Genomic DNA, 21,726 nt, shown 5'->3' with positions numbered 1-21,726 from the left:
CAGGATGCGGGTGCAAAGCCTATACATCCTGTCTCCTCTTGCCCTCAGGAGTCCTGCCAGTGTGCTGAGGAAAGGGGACACCTCCCCAAGGCCGGGGTTGGTCACGGAAAGACCCAGCTGTCTGACCCCAGTGTGGGAGGCCCATGGGGTGCTTGGCGCCCTCGCCCTTTACCCAAGGCCCTGTTCTGAAGCTCCCACCTCCAGCCCAGCCCTGGGAGCTCACCTCTTCCTTGTTTTCACTTAACTAGCCTGAAGGCTCAGCTCTCTAGCAGAGGGTCTGCATGTCACTTAGGGTCCTGGTTTGTGGGATTTTCAATGCTAAAATTGTGCGGCCCTGAGAAAACTAGGACAGTTGGTCACCCTGGTGTCATTCTCCCCCAGACCCTTTTGAACCATGCAGGTGGCTTCACACCCCCACCCACCCCCTGCACCCTTGTACTCTGGGAAAGACCATTTTTCCCCTATTGTTTCAGACCCAGCTCCTATGGGTCCAGAGGCACCATACCTCCCCTGCACCTTGGGGCTCCAGCCCCCTCCCACCTCTGGTCCCACAGGTCCTGTCCACTTGGCCTCTCCACCCAAGCGGATGGCAGGCATGTGACTCCATTCCACAGTTGAGGCATGAGGCCCCAGAGCAGCCTTGAACTCAGGACCAGAGGCGTTTCACCCAAATGAACAAGAAAGCCAACTCGGCTCCCACCTCATAGCTGGAATCCAAGCGGCCACACCTAGGTCCCCCACAGCTCCTCACCCATCCTGCCCCTCCTGGGGTTTCACACTCGGAGTGTCACAAGCTCACACTCTTTTTGTGTAAACATCTTAATTACATCTTTAATGCTCTTATATGGAGATACTGTGAGTTAAATTACAGCTTCTGTGCATCCTAAATTACCCACGGCCCTCCAGTTGGCTCAAGTGCTAACGTATTTATAGCATCTAGAGGAGGAATCAATCCAGAACCTTCCCCACGCAGGCCTCCTCGGCCCTCACATCCTGACACGTGGTATTTGCCCAGCAGAAGTTTTGTACATGCCACCCTCGTGTCCCCTCCAACCAGCAGAGGACAGCGAGGGCGGCAAGGCTGGGCCTGGGGGCATGCGGCTGTGCATGCTCATGTGCGCATGCGTGCCCAGTGGAGAAAAAGTGCTCAGTGCCTGGGGTCTGGCTTGGCCTACGGCCTTGTCCAGATGCCTCAGAATGGTAGAATTCCTGAGGGGCCTGGGGTGGGCGGACAATGGGTAGGTGGGCTGTGTGCTCAAAAAACAGACTAGGTCTCCTAGGTCTGTATCCCCACCAGGTTTCAGGCAGTCAGAATTCCCCCTGCTAGCCCGCAGCCTGCGGCCACTGCCCTTAGACCAATAGCCTCTCCCCCAACCCCAGATCACCAACATAACCAAGACAGGGAACCATTTCAGAAGCAGGTTACCTGGCATTTAGAGCCCAGTGAGGAGATGCAGTGGGCAGTGGACCCTCGCCTTTGCTTTCCTCTCCCTTCTGTCCCTGAACACTGAAGGCAGACAAGGTGGCCTACTCAGTGCTCTTCTACACACCATGGTGTAGGGGTCAGCTTGGAGTGTGGAGCTATGCAGAGGTCTCCATCCTGGCCCCTGTGCTGAGACAGGTGCAAATCCACATGTGGGCACATCTGCACACATCTATGAGGCCTCCCAGCAGGTCTGGCATGGCATCCCTCCACACCTGCTCCCCAACCTCCCCCCCCCTCAGCTCCCATCCTAGCTTGGGCCCAGCCAATAGCTGGCTGCCAGGGAGGGGTGTCTGGAAGACCTCATGGCCCCTCTGTAACATGGATGGACCCTGCATAGGAGCAGCCCTCCTCCTGGCATCCTTGCCCGCTGGGCATTCAGCTCTATCCCTGAGCCTCTCCCAGGGTGCCACCATACCGTCCCCAAGACCTGGCTGGTTGCCTCTCCCCACCCCAGAGGAGGCTCCAGATTGCAAAGACAGGTCTTGCCTTGACAGAAGGGAAACCCCCGACTCTCTTTCCCTTCCCATTCCCAACCCATGTCTCCTCCATTTCCTCCACATTAGAGGAACAGACTCTGATGTGAGGGGTCTGGAAAGGGAACAAGGCAGCCAGCAATGGCTCTTCACCTCCCTGACATGAGGGATGCTCTCCATGCCAGGCCCCTCAGATCAGAGGACATCAGTGGCCATAGGCCCAACCTGGCCAGGGGCCTCTCTTGGAGCATGGAAAGTTAGCAGGTGGGTCCTCGAAACAGCTGGGGCCTTGGCAGGGCAGGTCCTGAGAGTAGGTCTTAATGATCTCGGAGTAGGCAGCTCTGTGGGCACTGTGGCAGGTGTCTTCATCAGAGGTCCAGGCCACTCACGCGTGGATGGCGTTGGCTACGTCGGTGAACACCAGCCGGCTGGGCCTCTGCATCGGGCCCTGAGAAGGGAGAGTGGTCTGCAGAGAGATAGTCAGGGACATCAGGGACCTTGACCAAGGCCATGCACTCTCTGGCCCAGGCACCTCCACCTTCTGGTGGATGGACCAGGCTTGGAAAGCTATGTCTTTTGCCTGGAATGCCCTCTCACAAGCTCAGCTATGAAATTGGACCTGGCTCAGGTAACTCCTCCCCGATAGCCATCTCTAGCCTGTGCAGCAGCCTCAGCCTGCTGCAGCGCTTACCCTGTGGGCCCAGGGCCATGGAGGGGCTCACCTCTGTACCTCAAGCCCCAAAGCCCCAGCACAGGGGCTGGCACAAGGGAAGTGCACAGGAGACAGCTGTCAAATGGTCAGTAGGCCCACGTTCTGGGTGGACCGAGGTTCTCAGCCCAATTTCCTGACCATCCCAAGCAGGGAATGTATCCTAATCTGGATGACACAGGACTGGTAGAAAAACCAAGGGATCTCCGGACTCCCAGCCCAATTCTGCCTCTGTGGGGTCAAGGCTAGGAAGGATGCAAAGGGCATCATGGGTCGGGGGAGACCAAGCCTCCTCATGGTGCTCTGGCCCCTGAGGATTTCAGGGACTGGTGACAAGTGGCCAGGCAGCTCAGTGACTCTGGCAAGATAACAGCACAGGTACCTGACCCTTTGGACGTGGGAGGTGAATCTGTCTGGGGGCTCCACCTGACGGGGGTCTGCCAGTTACTAGGAACCCACCAGTCTACTCAGAGGTGCCACTGCCCCAGAGTCTGACCCCAATCACAACACACTCAGGACTGGGATCTCAGCAAGCAGAGGAACCCAGGGTCTAAGCCCCCCAACAGTCTCTCCCATCAGTCCTCTCCTGCTTTCCCCCTAGTTTGAGGGGGCGTACCAGGGGCAAGAATCAGGATTTTCATTTGTAAATGAGAAAATGAGGCTCAAAGAAGCCAATGGGGCTTTGAAGATCACTAGGCTATCAGTGGCAGAGCCACGCTGGATCCCAGAACTGCCCCAGTCTAGCCTTATGCAGTCAGCCTGTGGTGGCCACAGAGCAATTCTACCAGTTTCTAAACAAGCCTGGCTAAATCCCTATACCCAACACCTGCCACCTGACCACATGGCAGGTGCTAGAAAGCTGCATGAGAAAGGAGGGAGGGTGGGGGCAGAAGAGCCATGAACAGCCTGCGGGCTGGGTTGGGGAGCCTGCTCGGTGCCCACCTTGCCCTGCACGACCTGCACAGCGGCAGCGGCCTGCACGGAGGCAGCATCCCGCCCGTGCTCCAGCAGCTCTTGCTCCAGTTCATCTTGCTCCTCCGTGGGGTCGAAATTGTACATAGGCATGAGCTGGTGTCGTAGCTTCTCCAGCCTAGGGGTGGGGGCAGAGGCTGTTGGGGGCAGGGCAGGCCCGTCCCCTCCCACCAGCCCCCCAGCCCCTGCCTGCTGACCAGCTGACACCACTACATTTAGGACCCGAGGATTTCCCTTGGGATTGAATGAAAGACATTTTTGCCCCTATTGTGCTGGTTCTACCCCTCAGATGGGTGGCCTGGGAGGGATAGTCACCCACTCCTGGAACCAGGTGGGGCCATGGGCCACAGAGTTATCATTTGTAGGGGCCGTGGGGATGCCTAGGCCACGGCCTTGTGGGGTCCACAGCTCCTGAGGGGCTTGGGTGGGGAAAGGGTAGTCAAGGCAGCAGGTCAAGGGTGGCTCAGCCCTCCCCGAGGGAAAGAGATCACTCCCAACCCCAAGTGGGCAGAAGAGGCACTGACTCCCTGACAACAGAGGGGCCCTCATGATGGGAGGACTCTCCTTTCCCACCCGCGTCCCCTGGAGTCCAGCCCAGCATTGCCCGTGGACTGGAGTCTTAGATGGCACCTGGGGAGTTACCTCTTCTTCTTCCTGATGTACAAAACCTGCAAGAGAAGAGGCAGCATCAAATGGCCAGGAAAGGAGGCCCTGGTTAACCCAGCAGTCCCTCGGGACCGGGGACATGCTGAGGCTGATGAATGGGACATCTCTAGGTCCCCATGTCCTCAGGGACCCCATCCCAGAGACACATAAACCCCACATTCACACTTCCATTTGATGTTTATTAGATGCCAACAGTGCCTGGACTCAGATGCGGGCAGCGTTCCAGCCCGGGAAGAGCACACAGTCAGGCCTGGCTCACTAATACTGACTGTGGCTCCAGCCACTCACTGCGTGCCTCGGACTCCTCGGGGATGAAGTGGGGGTAAGGGGATACTTCAGCACACCCCCTCTTCTCAACTGTCCCCAGGCCCAAATTTCTTCCTCATGTATGGCCAAAAAGAACAGGGGCCAGGCAGTGGCCAGACTCTGCAAGGCAAGGCTGTGGGCCCAGTTCCTGGGATTTTCATGGGAGGCTGATGGCCCTCAGTGGACAGGGGCCGAGGAGGCAGGCCTGAGCCTCTGGACACCAGCCCAGACCAAACTTCAGAATCCTGATGCTGGAGGAACCTAGAAAGGCCCCTAAGTCCTAAGCCCCCATTGTACAGACTTGAAGATAAGGCCTAGGCAGCCTGAGAAAACATCCAAGACCCAAGAGCTCCAGGCTGGAGCAGGAAATCCTGGTACAAAGCACTAAGGGGAGGGAGGCAGGGGGTTAATCACGGTGACCACCTGAGCAGGGACTCCAGGGACCTCTGCCACCATGCTCATCCCTAAACTGGTGGTTTTTGACTACCAGTAGCATGACCACCTCTGACTGGGGAAAAGCTATGTCCCTAGACTCTGTCCCAAACCCCCACTCTTTGTGGCCCATTCACAGCTTGAATCTGGTTTGTTTCCTGGCTGGCCCACAGCTCCTCCTGCCGCTCACTCCTGAGGGACCCCAAAGGTGAAAGAAACCGAGGTGCCTCCTGCTCCCCCACCCGCTCCAGGACATCACATGTGGGCGTGCCTCTTGCTCTCCTGCGGATGGGATGCAACAGGAGCTCCAGGTTTCTGGCCCAGCCCCTGCCTGCCCTGAACCAGCGGCTGCAGCCCCAGCACCCTGTACTCCCTCCCCCTCAGCCCTGCCCCAACCTTTCCTCCCTGCCTTGCAGCCCAGTGATGCAGAAGGACCTTCAAGAGAGGCCAGAACATTTATCCAGTCTACACACCTTAGCTTTGCTGCTCCCTCTGCCCCAACTACTAACATCCACCCCACATGCCTTCCTTTTCAAATCTTCCCCACCCCTCACTGTCCAGCTGTAGCCCCACCTCCTCCAGGAAGCCCTCCCTGACTGTTCCACCTATGTGTGAGGCATAAAGCTTGGCACTGATTTACTCCTCCTCCTGGCTCCTTGAGTGACTCCTCCTCGTGGCTCAGGATTGGCATGACGGGAGAGGAAGCAGTACTCAAGGAACGTCTCTGGACCTGTCCTACAGTGCCCAGAGGCTGTTGCCTACCCTCCACTGCCTTTGCCCCATAATCTCCCTGCTGCTCTGATTTTGGTGATAAGGCCATCCATCGTGGCCCTCTGAATGTTCCTCCAGGATGAAGAGTAAGGAAGTCTTCCCAAGTTCCTGGGACAAAATCTTTGGCCAAGAGTGACAAGGGCAGATTTGAGACCCTTCTTTGCCTCTGAGGTTAGGGTGTCTCTGCCTGCTTAACCACCACATGGGTGCCAAACACTGGTGCTGTGCCTTGTCCCTGCCCCAGGAGACTGCCCAGTCCCCCACTTCACTCCGTGTGTTGCATCCCGGCTCTGCCTGCTGGCCAGCAGTTATTCCCTGGCAGCGATCCGGAGCCTGCAGGGATCACCGTATGGTGACCCTGGTTTATCAGCAGCTCCAGCCAGGCCATGGATGGACCATCCATTGCCCTGTTTATCAGAGAAACATGCCCCTGAGCCTAAGGCCAGCCGTCAGCCTGTGAGGGGCAGCGGGCAGAATGTAGGTGCACCACAGGTGCACTTCCACCCTCCCTGGTCTCAGCCTACACAATCTCCAGTGGTCCCTCAGTGACATTCTGAATGTCCAGGTATCATCTTAAGGGGAGAGCCCATATCTTCAGAGGCAGATTCCAGATCTGGGAGCATCACATCCACTCTCAGGGACATCCACAGACCTCACCCCAGCTCACCTCTGTCCTAGTCTGCCCAACTCTGCCCTTCTCATGACACTGGGGCCAGGCCTCCACTGTGAAGAATTAGCTTTAATGTTGCCCCCTCAGCTGTCCCAGACCACTCAGCCTAGGAAGCACCCCCCCCCAATTCCCCAACCCAGTCCCTATGGGCTTTCCTTGGCATCCCTGGTTTTATCTATCTCCCACTCCTTGTAAGAACCACAGAGCAGGACCTTGCCCCCCTAGTCCCTGGGGTCCCGGAGGTTTCACCCAGGGCAAGTGCTTAGTAAATGATTGCCAAGTAAACGAATGAATGAACACTGCCAGCAGCCTGCCATGCCTGGAGCTTCCCATCTGGACTCCACAGCCCACAATCTATCCCAATCGCCCTCTGGCCTCTACTTTTATTCCACCCCCACACTCACTTGCCTCACTGTCTGGCTTGCTGCTCACAGAACCTTCTGCCTACATCCAAACTTTTGCCCATCAGGACCCTCCCTCCACCTGGAACACCCTCCTTCATGACCCAGCTCAGAACACCATATATATCCCTCAGAACCTTCTCCAGTTCTTCCAATTGGAGGCAGCCTCTCTGGTCTCTGGACTCCAATAAGCAAATCCCCACAGAAGGGGAAGATTGGACTATCACTAACAGACAACTATGTTCTGATTAGATTCTCTAAAATCTAAACACTGACCACCCTCTGCCAACTGAAGGCCATCTGGGCCAGAACCAGCCTGCCCCAGCTCTCACCATGGCCACAGCCAGGCCAATCACTGTGATGATCCCAAAAGATAGAAGCATTGTGCCCACGCCGGCTGTGCCACCAGTCACATCAGGGATTCTGGTGTCATTAAAGCTGGTGGCTTCTGGGCTGAGGGTGGTGGTCTCAGAAGCTGGCCCATCTGTGGCAGGCTCCAGGTCAGGCTCAGAGGTGGGTGGGCGGCTGCTGAACCAGCCCCTAGCAGACGGGATCCTTGAGTCCATGCTGACACTGAGAGGGCCTGGCTGAGAGACAGCCTATGGTCGGTCAACCTGCCCACTCACTTCTGACATCAGGAGTGTCCCAGCCTGTGGCCCCCACTACCCATGTAGGTGGTCACGTCACTGGATAAAGGGAGCTCCCTGCCTCCCTGGGTGCTGGAAAGGAAAGAATAAAAAACATGAGGCTGAGGATGGGACTCCGTGGTGAGATGAAGTCCCCTAAGTTCTTAAGACACAGGAGAAACAGAAGTTTGAGGGCAAGGGCAAATTCAGGGGACATCAAGACATGTGTTTTCTATATCCATGGGTCCCCTGTGGATCTAGGAAACTGAAATGAAGCCCTGCCCCCTCTTTGTGGGTAAGAGGATCATAGTGATCACACTTGGAAGATGTGAAAGGTAGTGGAGAGGTTTGAAAGAAAAAGTCACTCCCCACTCCCCACGTTCCCATCTCTCACTCTCTGCACCCCACATCCCTCACCTCCTGTTTGGAGAAAAAAATTCTGCAGCTTTTTCCTTTCCTAGTGGGGAACACTTGCCCAAGAGTCAGACACGCCTGTCTTTGAACACCAGTTCAGCCACTTAACTGACCCTAGAGAAGTCACTCCCATCCCTCAGTGTCTCAGTTTTCCTGAGTCTAAGGTGGAGATATTAAGAGCATCTCCCACACAGAAAGGGTCAGAGAGTCACTGAAATGTCAGAATGAACCAGCCCCTAGAAAAGACTTGGCTCAGCACAAACTTCGACCACAGTAAGCAGCCAATAAATGTTAGATCTTCTACCCCTGGGCAACCCAGTTGCGAAAGGGGAGCCACAGAAGCCTTTGAACTCAGCCTGCTGTGTGGTCCAGCCTGTACTTGGAGTGGGGGCAGGGACAGGTGTGGTGAGACCAGAAGACAGGAAGGAGAGAGAGGCTAAGGTCAGGTCCTCTGGCAGAGGCTTCTCTGTAGGCTCTTGGGGTAATTGAACCCCCTAGAGCTAGGGGCTGTCAAGGACTAGGAGAAAATCAAGGAGAGCATATCTTCAGAGGGAAGGATGGAACTTCCACTCTGAAATGCCTTCTCTTCCCCTTCCCTCCTCCCTTGGGAGCAGAGGGTGGGAGATGCACCCAGTCCAGGGTGTGACTTAGGCCTTCCCAGGCCAAAGGGCCCTAGGCAAGCAGCGGGGAAGAGGTCCCAGCCAAACTGCAGAAGGGCAGGCCTAGGGAGAGGAGGGATGCACAGCTCACAGCTGCACGAACATCTCAGTGTGCAAGCTCATGGGTATACGTGGGGTGCCTCCCTGTGTAGGTGCATGGGTGTGTGAGGTGTGCACACAACCACGATGGCCTCTTAGGAAGGGGCAAGGCTGGCACAGGGATACGTGATGGCAGAGGCTCATTGTCCCTCTCTGTCCTTTTCCTCCAGCTACGCTGGGCACGTCAGGAAACCCAGGTTCTTTCTTGGCTCTGTCACTGACCCCAGATGTGACCTTGGGCCAGACCCTTAGCATTTGCTCTGGGTCTCTGTTTACTCCTCCTTTCAAACGAGAGAAAGGGCTCATCACTGCTGGGGACTGCCTCACAGTCCAAAGGACAAGTGAAGGAAACCAGGGAGAAAGGGGTGGGAACCACGACCTCCAAGAACCCAAGAACTGGCAAACCATTCTCCACCAGGTTCATCAGTCCTCCCTGCCCCAATCCCCATCTCCACCTCCGCGACTCAGATTCCTCCATTCTTGCACAAAAGTGGTGACCTCAGCACTTACTTAATCCTCTCTGGGGCGCCGAGCTCAGCCGAAGACGCTAGGAGTGGTGGCGACCCGCAGGATGCCAGGGCGGGGATGGGGGGAACCCCCCAGGCCCAGGGTGGGGGGCGGCAGATCCGACACAAGGTCCGCCCTCCCTGGGTGGACCTCCCTGGGCTGGGCCCGCGACGTCGCACCGCCCGCAAGCCGAGAGCGCCTGCTCTGCCAGCCTGGCCCGGGACTGGCAGAGCCGGGACTCACCGTGGGGGTGGGGTCGAGGCCAGCAGCCTCGCGGGTCTTCCAAGCTCCTGCTCCTCTCCTCCCTGGCCGCTCCGCGCCCCCGGCCCCGGATTGGCTGTCAGGCCCAGAGACCGCCCTGCATTGGCCCGCTTGCCTGCCGCTCGGATCTGGCTCTGCCCCCAACAGGAGCCGGAGCCGGGTGGCTGTTCTTGGGGGCCACCCCCCACCCCTCACGGCATATGCCGGAGTCCCGCCGGGGATGATGTGGGGCCAGGCCCTTCGTAAGCGCCAGAACTCCGGCCTCCTGCTAGCCCTAGCTCCACCTCCTCCAGGACAGACTCCCGCTCCCCAAACGCAGGTGGACGCAGGTTTGGGGAGAACACTAGACTGGAAGTCTTTGAGCCTGCGTCGAACTCTGGCTCGACCCACCACTAGCTTTGTGACCTAGAGCAAGATGCTTCTGTCCCCATGGATCTCAGCTTCCAGCTTAGATGGGCTCTGGTATGAGGGCTCTTAATAAACGACACCCACTCCGGGACAGAAATGGAGCATCTTTAGAGAAGTTGGGGCGGGATGGTATTATTACTGGAGTGATATATTGGTCACCTGGACCCAGGCAAGCCTACATACACCCCTCTATCCAAAGCGTAATCATCTCTGGGGAGGAGCCTTCAGATACCTTCTAATAATCCTCAGGTTTTCAAAGACGCTTATGGGGATCACCCGAATAGCTTGTTAACAAATACAGACCCTCCAGTCTGGGACGGATCCCGAGAAACCGTATGTTTAATAGTAGTTTAGTTAACAGTGATTTAGTTAATAGATTCGAGGGCAAAGGGGTAGCATTAGCAGACCACACTTCGCGGGACACTATCATGACTTTTAAAGGAGCAACTGAGGCTCACAGAGTTGCACCTGGACAAAATCTCCCGACGAATCAGACTTCAAACCATGGTCTACTACCTCCAGTTTCGAGCTCCCTGCTCCAAACCTAAACGGGAGCTGAAGGGTCAAGAGCGGCCCTGATGTCCAGTCACCAACCACCTGGACCTCAAGTCCTGGACGCTGGGTCCCTCCCCCCAAATTGGTACCCACCCCCCACCGTGGGACCCGCCCCAGTGCGGCCCTCTCGACATACAGACTACGTTAGGCCACGCCGCTGGGTCTCGCGCCCCAATTCTCGAACCCAGGGCGGCTGTTGATACGCCTGGATTTGAGCTGGCTACACACCTCCCCATCCGGGTACCCAAAACGCCGTCTCGGAGAAGCCACCGCAGGCTGGAGCCCTGTCCATGCTGTGACTTTCAGGAAGACTGTCCGTTCAGAGCCCTCGGGGAGCAACCCTAGACACAACACACGCTTTCCCACCCGTGGGCCTGCAGGCATAGTGGGCATGGCGTTCATGTCCTCCCTCACCCGCCCGCTGGGGCTTCCGAGGTGGAACGCAGCGGCTCTAGGAACCCTGGAGCTGGGTGACGGGATCCGCCCGAGCCCTCGCTCAGCTGCGCCGATCCCGGAAGCGGGGCGTCGGAAGGAGCTCACCGCGGCCCACGCACGTCCGGGAAACGAGCCCGCGGCAATTTCTTTAGTCGAGTGAGGTAACGCTTCAGGCAAGTATGAGGAACACACTCGAGACCCCCCTTTCCCCGTGTGCAGTTGGAAAAACAGGCCTGGGGAGAGGCGACCTCGCCTGTGTCAACGATACTGTGCGAAACTGAGGGAAACTGCACCCGTGACTTCGGGCCTCTCGAGGCAGCGCTCTGGTGGACAGAGCCGTCTCTGGAGTGCGAAGGACTTGGGTCTTGCCTGGGACCGTTCCTAGTTGGTGACGTTGGGCAAGTTACTTTCCTCTCGGAGTCTCCTTTTCTTCTCTGCTTGTCCCTGAAGATGTGGCACCACCTAGCAGGTGTTCAGTAAAGGCTAGTTTGAACCAAGCTTGGTCTCTGTGAAAGGAAAGGAGACCACTGATTTAAAATCTTCAGTTAAATTTGTTTGTGATAACTTAAATATAAAATTAACAAAAATTGTCAGTTTTTAGGTGGCATTTTTGGCTAATGTTTAGAATTATGGGTTAAATGGTGGGGGAGGGGATTTCCAGCATATAAATCAATGACAGTACGTGCAAAATGTCCGAAGCAAAGCTCCCAAGCAAAGGCAGTCTCCTCCCCTTAGTAGTATTGTTAAAAGCGTGCAACATTGAGTCCCTCTGTGTTGAGCTGGCTCCTAGGTCCTTGACATTCATTGACTGATGCACTGCTTGCCATGGAGCTGGTGTTATTTTCCCCATTTCAAGGATGAGGAAACTGAAACTCAGAAGTAATGACTTTCCCAAAGTCACACCTGCTGGGTTAAGTAGATCTGTCTAACCCCCAAGCCTGGGCCCTGATCCACACCGGCCCATTTATTAATAGGGACTGAGCAATGGGTTCAGATCACTTCAGCCAAAGATGTGAAGAAAACATCACTGGCCAAGATGAGAAGAATCAAATAGATGGGTGAGGGGCTAAAATGGAGTCAAGGAGGTAACAGAGCAAGAGCATGCCCTTTCTCAGGCAACAGGTCAGAGAGCGGTGAGTCATACAAGGCTCAGCTACTCTCCCGGTTCTCCTTCCCTATTCCAGGGTGACAGCCACACCTGAGGACCAGAGCCATGTTGAGGAGCCAGAGCCTGTGACTTCTCCATCTACACCCAGCTGGGGCCAGTCACCATCCTCAGCAGCTGACATCACAAGAAAGACTTGGGGACCTTGAGGAGTGCTCAAGGGATCCTTGGGGCAGAATGCTGAGGGCCCTCCTGTCTGGCCTAGGGTGGAGGGGAGGCATTTGGGGCTGCACCTTCACCTCATGGCGGCCTCATCTGCCTCTGGCTAGGTTGTTGAATGTCACAGAGCTGGTCAACCACTGGACAGCAGTCTTTGAGAAAAGGGGTATCCCTGAGGCCCGGGAATCCAGTGAGTACATCGTGGCTCATGTCCTTGGAGCCAAAACAGTTAAGTGCAGTGTTGTCAAGAGGACAGGAAGTAGGAGGAGGGAGGACCCTGGGGAAGAGACATCTAGGCTTTTTCACTCCAATGACAGTGCTGAGCTGAGAATGATGGGGTTTTTCTGAAGGAGTGTCTTGGGCAGATACTTATTCATTCATCCAAGAAACTTACAGTGGGTGCCAGGCACTAGGGGTTCAGGGATGACCAAGGTGGCTAGTGTTGGACCCACTGGCATTGTCCACAAAAGAAACCTGGATCAGGGGAGCCAGCCACTCACATTCTCTGTGGGGCAGTTTCAGAGCCTGAGGCCAGAACTTTGGACCCAGCCCCTGACACCTTGGCAGTTACAGTATATCCAGGAGCTGAGTAGCTACCGATTGCAAAGGTGAGCACCCATGAGCCAAACCTGAGGGCTCTGTGTAGGGAGCAAGGTCCAGCTCCCTTCGGCCCCACCAAGTCCATGGTCAGGGAGGAAGAAAGAGTCCAAGGACTAAGGAGGTGATGGGATGAGGGAGTGACTAGAGAGGGGTCATGGTAGTAAATAGGAAGAAGGGAGGGAGGGAAGGCCTTGGCTAGGAGTTCTTGGGCACAGGAGACGTGACTCTACCCAATACCTTTGGCCACAGTATCCCTCAACCCAGACATAGTCCTGTTGGTCCAGGCTCTGGCATTGATGATACCCTTCTGCCCCCTCTGCAGGATGCCTGTGCAGTACATCCTTGGTGAGTGGGACTTTCAGGGGCTCAGTCTGAAGATGGTGCCCCCAGTATTCATCCCTCGGCGGGAAACAGAGGTAAGTGTGCCTCCAGGACAGGGCAGGATGGGAATGAAGGGGGTTTAAGGCACCTGTCTTGTCCCAGACTTCCTCCAGGGGGCGCTGGGGCCCCATGGCTGCTATCTTTTAGAGGCAGTGCCCTTCCTGGCTGGCTGGGTAGGTGGGGCCAAGAGGAAAGAAGTCTCCTGCTGGCCTCCTTGACTGTCCTCATATCCCAAGCTACTGTCCCAGTCCCTAGGCTGGCAGTGGCTCAGGGTGCCCCAGTTAGTGCTGCCCACCAAGTGCTCAGCCTGTTCTTGTCATTTCCCCAGGAGCTGTCCAGTGGGCCCTCTGGCCTACCCAGCCCCGGGAAATAAGTGCCCACTTCTTCCTCGGGAGGCATGGGCAAAGTGGAGAGGGCTCCAGCTGGACATCTGGAAAGCTGGTACAGCTTTGTGACCTCGAGTAGTCACTGCCCCCTCTGGGCCCAGATGATGAGAGGGTTGGGCCTCCAAACCAGGGAATTGTTGGGATCTTTTTACCTTTTACACCCACTATCTAGTCAGGTAATCTCCTGTGTCTCTCAAATTACTAGGATTGGAAAGTGTGTGGTCCCAGCATGCTATCTCTAGGTGAGGCACCCTGATCCTGGGAGAGATGCTTTCTGTGGCCCTTTTTGGGCTTCTTCCTGACCTTGGAGGTGGCAGAGCTGGGAGCCAGTGAGAGCAGAGCAGGTAGAGGGATATGTGGGTGTGGCTGGTGGGCAAGCCAGAGGGCACCAGTTTCTGAGAAGGGATGTTTCTAGAAAGGCACACACATTCCTGGGAAAGATCAGGCCTCATCCACCTGCCCCAGCCAGGGACCCAGAGCCCCTCCTCACTTTCCGAGCCTCTCTTCCTCAGCCAAGAAACCCTCTGACCCCACCTGCTCCTGTACATCATGTGTTTGGGAGGCCAAGTCCTCGCCGTACTGCCAGTGTCAGGGCAGAGACAGTAGGGAATCTGAGACCTTGCTGAAGTCACAGGGCTGCCAAGGCAGGGAGCATGGGGGCAGCACTTGGACATCCTGACTTCTGGATCAGGGCCCCATACCTCACATGGGGCTGCCCCATCTCGGATTGGATGAGCTGGGATGAGTGCAGAGACCCAGAGCAGGATGTGGCCTGCAACCTGCAGGTTTTTGGGAGGTCAGCCCGTGGCTCCCCCAAGCATGTGACCTCTGGCCAGGAGGTCACTCAGTCTCTCCTGAGGCTGCCAAGGGTCAGGGCATGGGAGGGAAGCTACCCTGATGACCTTTGGGTCCCCTCAGAGCTGACCTGGCACCAACCATGTGTTTCAGGGTACTGAATGTTGGGTGTGGACTTCCGGCTCCCATGTGGGGGCCCCGCTTTCCTGGGTGGGTCTGGGCCAGGAGAACAGCTCTGCTGCAGGGGGTTGAGGGGAGGAGGGAGGCTGTGGTTGGGAGGCTAGATCCTTGCCTCACTGTACGGACATTTCTCAGAACTTGCCAGATTTGCCCCAGTGTGAAGCCGCATTGGGGGGGTGCTTTACCAGGAACTTGAGAGGACGTGGCCTGTGGCAGGGAGTGGGGAGAATGAGTGCAGGGGAAGGACCAAGTTGCCTGCATTCTCTCCATCCATTGTAGGGTGGTTTCTGATGATGAGTGCAAAATTCTAAAATGCAAAGTTGTAGGTGGCATGTGGCCTGACGAGTTGGATTTTCCCTGGGGGTGGGAAGGTGCCTCAGTCCCTGGCTTGGCAGTGTGAGCCATTGTCACCCAGCTTGGTGAGGTGAGGCTCTGTGCCCTATCTGTGATTAGCTTGAGAGAGGCAATGCCAATTTCCTGGGGCTGCCCGTCAGGAGTGTGATCCTAATGAAGGCGCTCATGGCACTCATGTCCTGCTGAGGCCTTGGGCTGACTTCTTGAGGGCTGTGGAGTCCTGTTGAGGCAGTGGCTCCAGGCAGAGCCGACAGCGGCCTGCTCTCTGCCTTCTTCCCACCTGCCCCTCTGCCCCCACCCCACTGTGCTCTTCTCTTGTTCACCTGGAAGTGGTGCCTTGGGCCTGTGACCAGCCTGGCTTTCAGCCTCCCTGAGGAACCTACCTACTTTAGGCTGAGGAGGCTCTTTACTAGGCAAGCAAGAGAGTTTCTGGACTTGCTGGGAGTGATCTCCACCCCTATCCACCCCCAGGTGGTCCCATAGCCAAGATGATCCCCTCATGGTCTGGAGTGTCAGAGAGAGACAAGAGGGCACTGATGACAGTGGGAGCCCAGTCTCAGCTTCACACCCTACCCAGGTAGCCATTCACATATATGATGTGTGCCTCTCAGGTCGAGGTGTCTCTGTGAGGTGGCTGGCCAGTGTGGTTGGCTGAGGGGTCATTCTCCAGCCAGGGTAGATCTGTCTGTGGCCAGGAAACCAAGGGAAGCTCATGCTCCTGACAAGTCTCAGCTGTCCAGTTGGCCGCTCAGTATGTGACCTCACCACTGAGACTGCAGACTCTCGGCCACAGCCCTCGACTGCTCACTCTGTGCCGGTCCCAGTGCTGTGGGCCCAGCTCGCTGCTGGCATCCTAAGTCTCCATAGTGCCTGGTATAGGGCCAGTGGGAGAGAGTGATGGAAAGCCTTCTCTGACTGGAGACAGACTGTTTGGTGCAGAAGGGGCTTGGAATAGGAAAGGTTAGACCCACTGATCAAGTTCTACCTGCCTTGGACTTGCTACCTTTGGGGACAGGTGAGCTTTACTCCTGGTTGGGGTGCCTGGAAGGATGAAATACTTCTGGGGACTTAGCACTGAGGAGCTTATGTGGAAAATGGGTTTGAGTGATCTAGAGCCCTCTGCTCCATTGGGGCCTAACTGTTGACATTGAGAGCTTGAGGGGACCTGGCGGTCTGAGACTCAGAGGGTAGCTTCCCGTGGCCACTGAACTGAGTGAGAGTTGGCCCAGCACTTGAGAAGTAGCCAAACCTAGAGGCCCCTCTGTGGGCCAAGCCCTGCTCATGTGGGACACACCGTGATGGGTTAGGTCCCTAGTCTTCCCATCATGGAGCCTTCAATCTGGCGGGAGAGGCAGACCCCATCCTAGATGTTAGGCACATAGTGAAGAAAGACCCTGGTGGGGGTTGAGGAAGCCTTTCTGAAGAATGTAGACCTATTTCAGATGAGGGAAATGCTTACTTGCTGACCCCTCCCATCATTCCCTGAGCCAGCCCTGCCTGGAATCCCAGGAGTCCCCAGCCTCCCCAGAACCTCTCCTGCTCTCATCCGAAGGGGCACCTTTGAGAAGGGACCACACTGCCCTTTCCCTGCTCCATGCCTGGCTACTTGGGCCCCCACTCTATTGCTGTTTAGAAACATTTTGGCCATTGGGCAGCATCTCTCCACCCTCACCTCCACCCTATAATGGCTTCCATGCACAGTCTGCAGGTGGCAGATGGATAGGTGAGACTTGAAACTCTGTTGTTTGTAAACAGCATCTGAAAGTGTCCCCCTGCCGCCAAGGCAGGTACGGTGCAGTTAGGCACCTCCCTCCATGTGGGCCCACTTACCCGCTGCCCTATGTATACCATAGCCCGCTTCAGATATGGGACTCAGGTGGGACTGTGTCATTCCCCATCCCTCCATGGAGGGAATTCTCCATCCTTTCAGCCTAGGAGCTTCTCTGGGGAGGTTATGAGGAAGCTGGGGACACATTGACCCCTGATTCTTGGCCACCATGAGCTGCAGGCCAGGCTCCAGGCGGGGCCTTAACCTCTGGGCCTTACTTTCCTTATGGACTGGTTGTGAGGATCTAACAGATTAGTATAGGGAAAGCTCTGGAAGCAGGGCCAGGAGAGGAGGTGGCCAGGGACCATCTTAGCACTGCTTTGAGCACAAAACAAGAAGATATCTCTAAAGGGATTAGCGAGGGCTTACTGAACACTTACCATGTATCAAGCCTGAAATCAATGCTTCATGAATGTGGTTCTGTTTAAACTACCCCCATCCCCTGTGAGGTGGGTTATCCACAACTGTGCTCAAGTTTACAGTTGGGGAAGTGGAGGCATGGAGAGACAGTGACCCACCTATGGCCTCAGCTGATACAAAGTTCAGTCTGGCTTTAGCCACCTCCCTTCTATGTTCACAAAGGGGCTAACCATGCTTCGGCTCTATGCCAAGACCTGCAGGGGCTAGGTCAGCACCAGCTCTGATCCAGATCTCTCTACCTTGTAGGAACTGGTTGAATGGGTGCTGGAAGAGGTGACCCAAAGATCCCGTGTGGTGAGAGCCCAAGGTGGCCCCCTGATCCTGGAGGTGGGCTGTGGATCAGGAGCCATCTCCCTCAGCCTGCTGAGCAAGCTCCCCCAGGTGAGCCCCCTGTGCATCCCTCCACCCCACCCTGGGTAGACTGTGACTGGCACTTACTGTCCTTCCTGCTGATCTCTCCGCAACCCATCTCTGCTAGAAGCCCTTGAGGGGGAATGACTGGAAGTAGGAGGAAGACAGAGCTCTTAGAGGTCACAGATTCCAGCTCCCATCCCCTTCTATCTGGCCTAACCCTGTCCACAGAGAGGAAAAAGCTATTGATAATTTTCCTCCTCTTCTAGTAGGGAATTGGAGGAGGGCTCTGGTCCCAAGGCCTGGCTTCTCCAAGCACCCTGCCTCCCATGTACCCTTTGTTCTTGGGGCAGAGCCAAGTCATTGCTGTGGACAAGGGAGAAGCTGCCATCTGCCTGGCCAATGAGAATGCTCACAGGTAGGTGGTCTTGGGGATAGAGGGTCAGGCTGGTGGAAGTCAGACTTAGGGGCCTGATCTCAACCCCTATGCAAGTATCAAACCCAGCACTGTCCGCACCCAAGAAGGAGGAGGCAATTGGGGTGGCTTGGCATGAGTCCCACAGGGTTACAAAAGAACAGTGGGAACCAGGTATATTGCTGATCCACGAAGGGTTTATTCTCCTAGTCAAGAGTAGGAGTCGGCCCCGCCATACTCACTTTTACTTTCCTATCTCTCCAGGCTTCAGTTGCAGGACAGGATTCGGATCATCCCCCTCGATGTGACCTTAGGTACCTTCCTCACCCATCTTCCCTGGGTGGGGATCCTGGGTACAGGTGCTGCTGGATGGATGAGGCACTCTGCAATGGTAGAGGGAGGGCTTCCCCAGCCTTCCTCGCTCTCTCACACGCGTGCGCGCGCACACACACACACACGTGGGGTATCTCAGAGTAGTCCTTGCTGAGGACAGGCAAGTCCCTATTGCCTCCTAGGCTGACCTGACCCCTGAAGAGATCAGCCTCAGTGTCTTCCTTACCTTCCATATCCCCGTACCTAGGGCTTGTTGTCAAGAGATAAGCAGAAGCTCAAAAGAAAGCCTTTGGGACCAGAATACTTGAGTGTCCCCCTGCCCCTGTCAGGCCCCAGCACAACACAACTTGGGCTCTGCCTTTACAGAGTGTCCTCGGGGGCCCTGGCACCAGTTCTGGTCCCATCACTTGTCCACAGGATCCTTGAGTTTGTGTGCCCCCTCCATGGAGTGTACAGCTGGTATAGCACTTGGCTCAGGATGGGACCAGTAGACAAAGTCACCAGGAATCAATTGACTGAGGCCAGGCCTGCCCTCCATACACTTAGTCCGTGTTGGCTATGAGGTGGAGTGGCAAGGCCTCTGGGGCTGCAGAGGACAGAGGCTCTTGCTTTGCGCAGGCAATCAGAGATGGCTGCCTCAAGGCGGCACCTGAGTTGAGTCTTGCTTACTGAGGAGATTTTTAACAGGAAGAAGAGAGGGCAGGGACACTCCAGGGGGAGAACTGCCATGTCACAGCATACACATTCCCAGCCAGGCTGCTGACTGGGGACCCTGGGCAGTAATCTGTAAGTCTAGTTTATTGGGTTCAGAGATAGGCTTGGGAAGAGGGATTACCCAAGGGACATGGTGGTGCCTGGAGCTACCACCCTTTACCTCCCATTCTCTGCTGTTTGTTCCCCTTGACCACAGAGGACAGCTGGGCACATATTCTACCCTGGGGCCCCGTGGACCTGATCGTCAGCAACCCTCCCTACGTCTTCCACCGGGACATGGAGCAGCTGGCCCCTGAGATCCTCAGGTGTGTGGTAGACCAGGGAGGCCAGGCCTGAGAAGGTCTAGTGGGATGGGCCTGTCCTGGAGGACCACACCATCAGGGGGATAGGGAGATTAGGGGGCTGAAAGGGGCAATGGTGTTGAAAGAGAGGCTCACTCTGGAACCCACAGACCTATTTGGGTTCAGCTTCTGCCTTCCCACTTAAGACCACTGAACCTCTCTGCACCTCAGTTTTCTGCCTCTGGAAAGGGAGTGGTAGAGCTTTGCAGGACCATGGAGAGGACTCAGTGATGACTAAAATATCAGACGTGGTGTACAGTACTTAGAAGGTGCTCGGATGGGTGCATCATTTTCCAGAAGACTGAGGCTAAGAGAGGGTCTTGTTCAAACTCGTGTGGGGGCTTAGCAGGAAAGCTGGGACTAAGACTCTACTCCAGGCTTTGCACTGAGCCATCCTGCTCTCAGAGGCTGAGAATCAGGGGTAGCCCAGAAGCTTCTGGATGAGGTAGTAGTGTGGGTTGGGGTGCTGGCTTCCCCTTTGCTGGCTCTCAGGAGTGGTCAGGGCCAGCTCTAGGCCTCCCCAGGCCAAGAATAGGAACATCTTTGTTGTGGGGAGGCCCTCATGCCCTGGACGTTGTCATTCTTTACGGATCACTGAACACTCCCAGCACTGCCTGGTGGGAGGCTGCCTATAAGAGGTAGGGGAATTGGAGCTGCCATCATTTGGGGGCTCCCCCTCTGGGTCCTCAGACTCTCCTTTCAGCCTAGAGCGTGAGTTCCATAGAGCCCTCTTTGTGGAAGCCCTGCTCAGCTTCTCCACAGCCATCCCAGGCCCTCACCTCCCACTGTTTTCCCCTTCAGCTATGAAGACCCAGTAGCCCTGGATGGTGGCGAGGAGGGCATGGACATCATTTCCCACATCCTGGCCCTGGCACCTCGACTCCTGAAGGACTCTGGGTATGGATGGGGTGTCTCCTGGGTCTAACCTCAGCAGCCTCTCCCTCCCAGTGTGTACTGGGCCTGCCCTGGCCATCATTCTACCTCTACTCCTCCCAGCTCAGGTAACCCAGAAGTGCAGGTCCAGCCCTGCCCAGTTGAGCTGACCCATTTCTCCCCCATATAGAAGCATCTTCTTAGAAGTGGACCCAAGACACCCAGAGCTCGTTGGCAGCTGGCTTCAGAGCCGGCCAGACCTGTTCCTCAATCTCGTGACTGTGCGCCGGGATTTCTGTGGGAGGTGAGGCTCTACCCAACCCCCAGCTCCCACAGCCACACTGGTCCTTCCACTCTGACTATTCCAGCTCTGGCTGTGGGGCAAGTGTGCAGTTCCCACACCCTGCTCATTCCCCAGGGCCCAGGCAGTGACTGCCCCCTTGTCCCTGTCTCCTTAGGCCCCGGTTCCTGCATATCCAGAGGTCTAGGCCACAGCGTGGTTGCCCTGCAGATGCCTGGCCCGTGCTCCAGCCTGCCAGAGTGGCTGGCTGACACTTCTACCTGGAATGCTACTTTAAGGGAGGTGGGTGGTGCCTTCCAGAACCTCAGATGCTTGCAGCATTTTCTGTGGCTCTGTGATTCCCCATGTTCTACATTTCTAGGAGATTTGAGGGTAGAAGCAAGGGCAGGGATGTCCTTCCTGGGGATGCCAAAAGCAAGGGTACCCACAGTCCAGCTTAGGAGCTGAACAGACCCAGGTTCCCAATCTGATTCTATCACATCAGTGTGGCAAAGGCAGGTTGCTCAGTGTCTCTGTGGGTGGAGTTGCTCTGGGGATGTTGAGAGATACAGCCAATAAAGTGGCAAGAGACCAGCAAGTGGTGACCTAATGTTTTGTTATTGTGGTTTGTGGGTCCCCTGACCCTTTGCCCCTAGGCAGTGCCGGGGGTAAGAGCTTCCTTCTGCCCCAGCGGGCCCGGCTGTCAGGCCCCACCTGGTGGGGGTGTGGGGTGCAGTGTGGAGAAGGGCACTTGTGCTCCTCCTGGCCTCAGATGCCAGGGCGCTTGGCACTGAGCTCCTCTCTCCCGGGGGTTGGCTTAGCCTTCCAGTGCCCCAGGTGCACTAAAGCACACTCCCTTGACTGGGTCTAGACTCTGAGCACAGTAATTGCATCTGAGCTTGAGCTTGGGGGTGGCTGCCTACTTTCTGGTGGGGAGGGGGCTGAGGGGTCTTGCTGCACAGTTCTGGGGTCACGTGTCCACATTCATTTAACAGTAGGGGGTGAGCAGGGCTTGTTTTACTTTTTATTCCCATAGTTTTTAGCTAAAATGTTCCTTCTAAGTCAGCCTTGGGGTTTCTGATAACCCATCTATCCCTGGTTGGGGCTGGGGAGAGTGAGAAGCTGAGGCGGTGAGCACAAGGTTGACCTCCACCCCAGCTCTGGTTGGCAGACTTGTGGCTGCCAGGAGGCCTGAAGGCCCAGCCCTTCTGTCCACAGCGGCAGGAGACCTCCAGGTTGGCAGGTGCTGGTGTTAGCCTGCATCAGAGTGGGTCCTGAGAAACATAGTGGACCAGGCTGGT

General features: G+C 56.2%; 2 protein-coding genes across 22 annotated transcripts in view; one reads left to right on the top strand and one right to left on the bottom strand.

The window, feature by feature from the left end:
* Positions 1-803: 803 nt before the first annotated feature.
* Positions 804-11,018, bottom strand: C17H3orf18 (chromosome 17 C3orf18 homolog). 10 transcript variants are annotated; one of them, XM_032458425.1, is made up of 5 exons: positions 10,644-10,959; positions 7,219-7,473; positions 4,283-4,308; positions 3,611-3,758; positions 804-2,425 (listed from the first exon to the last, which is right to left on the bottom strand). In XM_032458425.1, the coding sequence occupies exons 1-5, from the start codon at positions 10,815-10,817 to the stop codon at positions 2,345-2,347; spliced, it is 684 nt and encodes a 227-aa protein (XP_032314316.1). In that variant the 5' UTR covers positions 10,818-10,959; the 3' UTR covers positions 804-2,344. The 10 variants fall into 10 exon arrangements, with proteins under 10 accessions (XP_032314316.1, XP_032314318.1, XP_032314322.1 ...); XM_032458427.1 differs by having other exon boundaries at positions 7,219-7,469; positions 10,644-10,866; XM_032458431.1 differs by having other exon boundaries at positions 7,219-7,605; positions 10,644-10,754.
* Positions 11,019-12,034: 1,016 nt separating this feature from the next.
* The window catches only part of HEMK1 (HemK methyltransferase family member 1), a 36,923-nt gene continuing 27,231 nt past the window's right edge, over positions 12,035-21,726 (top strand). For 8 of the 12 annotated variants that reach the window (XR_004312158.1, XR_004312157.1, XR_004312152.1 and 5 more), the window contains exons 1-10: positions 12,035-12,402; positions 12,691-12,782; positions 13,097-13,190; positions 17,365-17,499; positions 17,823-17,887; positions 18,149-18,198; positions 19,128-19,236; positions 20,074-20,169; positions 20,336-20,449; positions 20,604-20,728. Coding sequence is in view for 4 of the 12 variants with exons in the window: in XM_006174081.3 (XP_006174143.2) it covers positions 12,193-12,402; positions 12,691-12,782; positions 13,097-13,190; positions 17,365-17,499; positions 17,823-17,887; positions 18,149-18,198; positions 19,128-19,236; positions 20,074-20,169; positions 20,336-20,449; positions 20,604-20,697 (1,059 nt within the window). In the remaining 8 variants the exon portion in view is untranslated. Of the gene's footprint in view, positions 12,403-12,690; positions 12,783-13,096; positions 13,191-17,364; positions 17,500-17,822; positions 17,888-18,148; positions 18,199-19,127; positions 19,237-20,073; positions 20,170-20,335; positions 20,450-20,603; positions 21,036-21,726 lie in introns of those variants that run through there. The other 4 variants (XM_014563439.2, XM_006174081.3, XM_014563443.2 and 1 more) reach the window with 4 other exon arrangements.

The sequence above is a fragment of the Camelus ferus genome, chromosome 17 (assembly GCF_009834535.1).
Source record: "Camelus ferus isolate YT-003-E chromosome 17, BCGSAC_Cfer_1.0, whole genome shotgun sequence".
Classification (NCBI taxonomy): domain Eukaryota; kingdom Metazoa; phylum Chordata; class Mammalia; order Artiodactyla; family Camelidae; genus Camelus; species Camelus ferus.
Note: the sequence above shows the minus strand (reverse complement) of the source record. Positions and strands in the feature narration are given on the sequence as shown.